We start from the raw sequence: 8,933 nt of genomic DNA, 5'->3' as shown, positions 1-8,933 counted from the left end.
CCAGTCACATATTTCATCTAATGAGCCTTCTGTGGTGGTCATCAGAGGAAACACAAAGCCCTGAATCCCACCCTCATCTGCTCTCACCACAGGGCTGCTGTGCAAAGGGGACTCCTCCTCCTCTGCCTTGAAAGTATTTTAAAAAAGAAAAGGAGCAGTTGGGAATCTCAGGATGCTAGAGGAGTTTAATGTGAAAAATCCCAGCCCTGCATGGACAACATGGAATACAGCAGTGCTGGGAAGTTTCCAAATGCCTGCCTACCTTTTTCATCACTTCTGGAAGCACTGACTTATCTTGTATTACCTGTAAAAGGAGGCTCCTTGATCAAACATTTCAAATCCCAGGGACCTAATTTTATTTTTGTTCTGCTTGATAGCAACCATACCTACTGAGGAAAAACTACTTCAAGTGCAAACTCATCCAGTTTCATTTATTATCTTTTGGAAATAATTAACTGACACAGAATGCTATCTAAAAAATCTCAAAATACAATGTCTTGCACTTTTTGTGTTTACACATTCCATGGAGGGTCTTGGTTTTATTTATTTTACAAAAACAGCATTATGTAAGAAAATACAGGCATTTAATCAACTAAGTCTTGAAAGTATTCAGGATAGGATAGCTTCAGAAGTTTTGGTTTAGATAATATAAAGCCATAAGCCTGAATACAACAAATGAAGGCTATTTTGTATGCATTTGTATGTATTCTTCAGCCTACAAATACTTTTATTTTGTCGTGAGAAGCTAAGCACATTCCTCATAATCATAGGAACACACAAATCATATAATCACTAAATACTTTACCTGGATAAAGCTGGTAAGAACCACTGTGGTGCCACTTAATGAAACACTTCAAGCCCTTCACTGAAAGCCATCCTTCTGAATCCATACCAAGCTCAGCTGCAACGTCCCGGAACCCATTGGGTGCAGTCTAGTCTGACTGCACAGCACATTGTTTGTTCCTCGGCAATTTTGGGATGAGGGAAGCTAACAAAGTTCCCCACAGCAACTCCTGGGAGCTTCTGACACCATTCTAAACAAGTTGATTCCTTACCCTCGCTGCTTCAAGCAGAGGGAAGCAATAGTATACTTAACACAAGGCATTATAAAATGCTGCATAAATAATTTAAAGGAAAGACCTTTTGCCACTGCTGCTAAAGGAACTTGAATTATTTATGCTACAGTGGAACACAGCTACAGTGAGCATGCACCACCAGCAGAACTGACAAATAAGTCATATACCTGTTAGAGGAAACAATCCATCTGTATTTATACTGCAAAAAGCATAAACAGTGTTTTGCTTTATTTTGCACTTCATTGTGAATTTTTTGCCTTACCTTCTTCAGTTACTTTCTAAAGTACAGTTTTACATTATTTATTACTGCAAACATCAGATTCCTTTCAGAAAGGTCTTTAGGAACACTTTTCCTTATGAAAATTCTTTCCATGTGATGAACACTAAAAGCAAAAAGAAGCAGAAACTACAGCAATGTAGTATCTTACGAAAAAATGTGTGCATATAGTATCTGTTAGGCTGAAGTATTTCAGCTTTGTGGAACTGATCTCTGCAGGGAACAGCAGGTGAGAACTGACTCAGACATTCTCACTAGCTCAGATACCTCACCACCTCTGTCTGGGAGATGAATGATGATGGTACTTCTGTTATAGATCCTTTGACCTTAAGGGTTTTCCTTTCTAAAGTGCCTTCCAGGTATAAATAGCAAAGTCAGTCATTAGCAGGGGCCTATTGATCATCCCTGTGACAATTCAGATGGCACAGTGCTGAAAACATCAGGCACAGCCTGCGTGCTGTGTACACACTCCCACTGTCAGCAGCCAGGGACAGTTTCTGAGGTGGGAAATAACAGAAACCTGCTAATTGCAGGTCACTGTAGTAACATCAAATGGTTCCTGCTACTCCTAGAGCAGACTAGTTGATCTACAGCAGTAATCTTGCATCTAAGCATTATTACAGTTTGCATTCTGCTTGTCTGCAATTCATTACACAAATCAATTACAGTTAAGAGCTGCCACTGGTCAGCACATCTGGAAACAACACTAATTTACACATCAGCTATCTTACAATGCCCAAGTGCAGAGTTTTGGCTAATAAGAACCTCCCAGCCTTGCACAAGCTGGGATGTAAAATATAAAATAAACACAAAGGGGTAGATGGTTTCCAGGGCCAGGCTCTAACGCAATAAAAGCCATATGACATAAATCTTCATTGACTTTGGAAAGAAAATGTACAAAGAACTATTGTGCCTCCCACCATACTGAAGAGATTTATATAAAGCAACATAATTGCTTTTTACACATGAATTTTCTTCCCAAACCAAAGCTTAACAACAGTATTTATAGTATCTAACTATATGTACAAATAATAATATTAATTAATAATACTAAGCAGAAGAGAAGGTCCTGGAGAGACCTTAGAGCACCTTCCATTACCTAAAAGGGGTACAAGAGAGCTGGAGAGGGACTTCTGGCAAGAGCAGACAAAGGGTAATGGACTTAAACTGAAGGAGGGTAGATTTAGATTAGATATTAGAAATTTTTCACTCTGACAGTGGTGATAACACTGGAACAGGCTGCTCAGGGAAACTGTACATGTCCCATCCCTGGAAGCGTCAAGGCCAGGTTGGATGGCAGCAGGGCTGGAACAAGTTGACCTTTACAGTCCCTTCCAACCCAAATCATTCTGTGATTCTGTGATGACAAAGATTTAGTCTAGGAAGGGAAGTATGCAGTGCTGTACTAATGGTTACACTAGTGAAAATTTCTCTAAACTAAACATACCCTAAAATGTCTAAGTCTGTGGATCTATTTCTATATTAGTGAGATTAAGGACAACTCAAAAAATTTCTGTGCTGTGCCATATTCAATGAAAGTAAATGCCAGAAAATATAATTCACATATGAATCACAACTTTTTACTCAATGCAGCTCAAAATGAATTAGAAATTCATTTAATTTCACTTCTTCTGGTTACAATCTCTCTGGCTCCTATTTTTCCAACCCACTATCTGGGTATTTAAGCATTGCTCCAATATTATTCAATATAGTTCAACTACCATTTTTTGCACAAATTATACCCCTTCTTAAGTAGCATTTAACAATGAAGAGAGAGTTCATGTTCAATTCTGAACTAGCTAAAAAAACAGGGAACACAACTCAGCAGAAAATAGCACATAACTTCTTGGCTGTTTTTTCACCTCCGTGACTTTACATGGCCCTTAGATTTCATGCGTTCAAAAAACTGTATAGAATTAATTGTGAAAACAATTACCTACAGATTTGGAATAAGACATAAATAATATTGGAAGAACTGAAAATAAGTGGAATTTTTAAAATAAATTTTCAGCTGGAAGGATAAAAATCTTGAAATTATTATTGCATGAGTACTATCCCAGGAATTCCCAAGTCTGGATAGGCAACAAAATAACTTTCATTAGCACAGAACAAGACCCCTTGAGGAGACAAGACGCAAGTACATTACATTTTACCTAAAAAAAGATCAATCAGATTTTTGGTCCTCAACAGCTACATACAAAATCAGATAGTCTGTGGTCTGCTTTGATTTTTATATCAAGAAGGTAATATGTGGGGGGAAAAAAACCCATATTTTTCCCAGAAAAACACAGGCAACGTTTTAGAAATAGAAAGCAGAATAAACACTATTATTTTCTGGTTTGTTGTTTTATCACTTTGTGGACAAGACAGATACAACATAGAATCTACTTCTCATCCAGACAGAAGTACAGTAAAGCATTAGACCGTGTCAGCAGTAGAGAAGGAGAATACCTGACAAAGTCAGCCACTGGAAAATGGCTCCAGCAAAAGGACCAAAACAACAATGTTTTTCTGAAGTGCAGTTTTAGTCTTGAATGAATCAGAAATTAGGATATGAAAAAGTTTTGTAAATAGTATTGCTAATTTTCATTTACATTTGCATGTAATATAAAAAAATTATCCTTAGCATTCCAAATATTTTTCTCCAATTTCGCTGCACTGATTACGGCAACACATCTTGTTCCCTTTTGCCCTTTTTGTTTAATAAATTTGTCTTGTAATGTTGTCAGAGAACAGCAAATGCAAAAATACATGAGTTTTTCTGCAGGATCAAGTGAACCAACTCCTGACAGAGAAGACAAGGAGAAAAGCCATCTCCTTTATACCCTCCACTATACAAATTCCTTTATTCCATTAAGGAAGCCTTTTTAAACTGTTTCAATTAACTTCAAAGCTTCAGAGAAATCATCTTCTAATGTTTAACAAAGAGTGGACATCCTTTAAAACATTAAAGGCATGTCAAAATCGAAACAAACCAGCTTATGTGCAATAAAGAGGAGTTTACTTAGAATACTCCAGAAATGCAAAAGCTCCATGCTGGGATTTTACAAATATCAAATTACTTACCCCCTTCTCAGAAAGGATCACACTTAACAAAGTTCAACCTCAGCAAATGTACCAACACAGCTTACAACTTAGAAGCTACAGCATCTCTTTAAAAGCAAACAAGGTATGTGTAAAGGACAATAAAATAGAAAATGAGATTTTATCTCCCATCCAATTACACATAAGTCTACCAGCTCTGTCTCTATTATTATGAATGAAGAAACCTAGTTATAATAAAAATGTGCGTATACAAATGTACCCAAAAAAAATATTATGCAAATAAACCAGTGAAAGTATGTGAACACAAGCCTGCAATATTTTCACTGGCACAGTTCCTAAAGCAGCCATAGAGTTCTGCACCACCTTGGACTTATATCTTGTAACATAGCACATAATTTACCGCATATTATGTTGCTTAATGTGGAAAATTGATTATTTTTCATTATAAAAGTAAAAACAAGCTTCAGCTTACCTCCATCAGAAACAGTTGCTGACTGCAATAAAAAAGAAAAAAAGAAGAGTGTTACTGAAGTTTCATGGCAAGTATCAGAAATCTCTGAGATTCATTTAGCATTTGCAGTGTTAGCTACTTTTATCATCTTATTAATAAGTGATAATATTAGAGAGGAAAATCCAAAGAAGCCAGTTGTTATTTCTCACAGTTGTTTTCTCCCCAGCATGAAATTCACCCCTTTCAACCACTACTGTCCAGGGATTTCAGCCCACCAATATTCATTGGAAGAAGCATTTCCTGCTGTGCTAACTACACTGCTCCCAAAAGTCCTTCTTAGAGGAGCAATCAGTTGGTACTTGTGACAAGGAAGATACCTAAAACTGACCTGCAAAGACTGGAAAACAATATGAATTAATTTTTTAATTTCCTGTAGTATTTGGAGATATGTAGCATTAAAATGAAAATTCAGTGTTTTGTCAGTCAGGTGACTCTAAAAACCTTTCCCATCAGTCACTTCTAACTGTCACAGAAACAAAAGGATGTTCAGAGTGCTTGCAAAAAGCTAGAACTTGACTTGAAATGAGTAAGAACTCCTCACCACCTCTACCTATGGTACATCAGATTTTCAAGAACAATTAGTATTCTAGTGAAATGCTGAAGTTTATGTGCTTATCTACCCTAAACTTCCTAACTTTCATGATAAATGACCTAAAGGCATCCAACACCTCATTAAATCCAAGTACTGACCATTTCCCAATTAGGTACTCCAATGCTTGAACCTTGACACTCAGTGACTGAAGTCTGGAGGACAAATGATTTTTAGACTTAAGTTTGCATTGATTTTTTAATGACTGATATAAAGTATTTTTATTTTAGTTTGGCCAATCTTTTCTTGGTCATTAAAAGTGTCCTTAAACCTTTAGGAAACCTTCTAAATAGTTAAAAAATACTCTCTTCATTTGTACTGCTCATTAAAATGCCAGGAAAGAATGCCTTACAGCATCTAAAACTTCTGTGAGGTCAGAAACACACACAAGAAGAAAAGCACAAATATAAACACAATTCAAGCTAACAGCTACCTCTCCATAGTTTGTATTTTTCAGCCTTGGCAACAAACATTCCCACTCTTCTTCAAAATCCACAAAAACCTTTAGTAATATCTTCTCATTTCTTTCTCTGTTTCACTGCAGGCTCTCACCCTGCTGTTAACAATCCCTGAAGAGCTTGTTACAAAGTGGTGTGACTTCACCATTCCCATCACCAGGAGAGGATCTGAGCTATTCTGCCACTTTCACAGTCTAAACTAACCTCTATTGACATCATCCCCCTGGTGCTAGCTCAGATAAACACAAATACACCTCTCTTGAAAAAGATTTTTTAAATGAAAAAATGGAAAAAATATTTTAAAAGAAAAAATTGAAAAAAATGAAAAAATAACTACGTAAATGCCTCTGGATCTATGAAGATTAATAATACAACAAAAAGTATCTCCAAGCATCTCCCTTTAATAGCTTTGTTTCAGGTATCAAAAATATGGTTCTGGTTACAATCCTTCAGTGGGGCTTAGGACATCTTTTCTACTTCTATTTTGCACATAAGCCTAGTGATCATGTTATAAATTCAGAAGCCATAACTTAATTAATGTTGGTAATTTAGAAAATTTAATTTGCATTACTGAAATCTGGTTTATAAATGTGATTGCTTCTAATTTCTTAGCACATCACTGTACAGTACAGTTAATGAATAAACAACTTCAATGTCATTTCTAAAAGAACAAAGAAAATGATGACTCAAAGTAAAGTATCAGTTTACATATTAGACGGAAAAAAACCCAAAGTTCTTTCAAAATATCTATATTTTAGGAATGTTCATATACTTTGTTACCTTTCATTAACCTAGATTGAAACACTAAGCAAAATTCTTCATGATTTTGAAAGATATGAAGCAAAATTATTAGGATTTTCATGATAGCAGAAAGAACATTTATAATACTTCTGTCAAAAACTGGGAAGTTAACAATTATAAAACATAATTTTCAAGAGAAAACGGTGCAATTTCATAGAAAAGCTCAATCATGAATGGACACTGAGAGTTTTATCTCAATCTATTTAGCATAAGTTAATGCAGTGAACTTTCAGCACACCACGGGTTGGTTTTGCTTGTTTATTTTAAATGCCTTGTTACATTACATATATCAGCATCTTAAAATCTCTCCAAGCAAGGCCTTAGTAATTTTTATGTCAGAACATTTTAGAAAAGCACCTATAGGAGGAATATATTTTACATTACCGAGTCACTAAATATACCTATCGTGTTCCCAGCATTATCCATTTATTTCTATAGATCACAGAATAAAATATATTTTAAGAACATTTCTTTCAATTCATCTGTGTAACTAAATCCACCTAATTCAATAAAGCCTAGAAACTAAAGCTTGTAATTACTGTGCAAGAATTCACAATAATATGTTCAAACTACGTTTGTGAGTACTCAGAAATCTCAGTTTAAACCTGTCAGAAATTGCATGCAGTCCACATTCACACAAAGAAGTTTCTCTTCTAAACTGTTCAGCTGAAACTTGTCTAGATTTGTCTTTGAAAGGTATAAGTTGCAAGACCAGATTTTTTTAAATACTATGATGATCTCATTTTAAAAATACAGTTTATGTTGGGGGCTTTTTTTCATTCTTCAGCACTCACGTTTCCCACCACTGGAGGCTCTTTAGGACAAAATTTGATGTGCCACACATAAAAAGTTTGATTATTTGATGAAATTTAACCCTGCACACATGTTAAGAACCACATATTGAAAAACATACGTATGAGAAAGCTATAAAATCGAAATACTCTTGTAGGCACCCATTTCTGAAAGAGGGGGAAGGACAGGGCATGAGTCTGTGCCAGTTAGGGCTAATGTGAGGATTTTTTTTAAAGTATTTAAGCATTTTATCCCAAATGCCAGAACATATATGTTGTGAATGTACCTATGAGCTATCATCCAGAGATAAAATCTAATTGTATGAAGCCATCAAATCTTTCACAACCAGATAAGAACTGAAATTGGTCCTTCCAATTACCCCAGTTACCAAATTGGTTTAGGACGAAGCCCACGGTATATGCCAGGAATCTGATGGCAACACATTATTAAAATTTTAAAAATAAATCTAATTTAGGAAAGCTAAAATGCCTTCCAGTATATCCCTTCATGGGAACTCTGCTTGCTCATCTAGCTGGATTAGCAGCTGGGTTACACAGACACTCACACACCCCACGAAGTTGGGGGATGCAACTTGCTCCAGGGACTTCAGGGCAGGGTCTGGATCTCTGTGATTTGAGAGGGAAGCTCAGTGGCAGGGCCAGCAAGCTGAAGAGTGGCTTCCCAGTTACCATTCAGCATAAAAGATGCTCTAGGTCTCTCTAAACTGGCAAATGCTGCAGCACATATTTGATAGCATAAAGTTCTGAATAAGAGAAAACATGTTACATTCCCCTTTGCATCATCTCTCTTGGCTAGGTGGAAAAACCAGAAGGGCCTGTGAGCTTTTGATGTTGTGTTCAGGATCTGCCAGCAACAAATCTAAAATAGTTTAAGCTTACAATAATTATCAGGGAGAACACTGCTTTGTGAGTACCTAATTTTTTTTCCCAGAACAGAAGTAGACAACATAGTACCTTGTACTAACAACAAGGTACAAAAGGAGAGAGGGCATAGAGGAGAATAATTCATAAGGCTGAAAGTTCATAAGGTTGGAACAGGCTGTACCTTTTAGCTTTCATGGCCTGTAACCTGCTAAATGTGTGCACCTCTGTGTGAAGTTTGTCTGCCGACATCTTTCAGGCGACAGAAACTCCTTTCCACTTAGTTTTACCTTACACGTTCCATTTTACATGGATCAGGTCCCAGAGGAGTGACTAGGTACTGTCCAATTCTGCCATAACAACATCCTGCAGAAAACCAAAAAATACCCCACCTATAGCCCAGACTTTAAATTGAGCAAATAAACCCATGTGTACAACTACCCAGGTAACACAATACAAAAATTTCCTTCTTCTCCACCTCAAGATTTGTCACTCAAGTCGAA

The 8,933-nt window shown here is 36.4% G+C and overlaps 1 protein-coding gene across 1 annotated transcript in view; it reads right to left on the bottom strand.

Moving 5' to 3' along the window:
• The window catches only part of RGS12 (regulator of G protein signaling 12), a 79,381-nt gene that overhangs the window by 38,162 nt on the left and 32,286 nt on the right, over positions 1-8,933 (bottom strand). Inside the window, exon 3 of the mRNA XM_005424734.2 lies at positions 4,871-4,892. Coding sequence (XP_005424791.2) covers positions 4,871-4,892 — 22 coding nt within the window. The remainder of the gene's footprint in view (positions 1-4,870; positions 4,893-8,933) is intronic.

The sequence above is a fragment of the Geospiza fortis genome, unplaced genomic scaffold (assembly GCF_000277835.1).
Source record: "Geospiza fortis unplaced genomic scaffold, GeoFor_1.0 scaffold147, whole genome shotgun sequence".
NCBI lineage: Eukaryota > Metazoa > Chordata > Aves > Passeriformes > Thraupidae > Geospiza > Geospiza fortis.
This window is presented reverse-complemented; position numbering and strand designations above follow the sequence as displayed.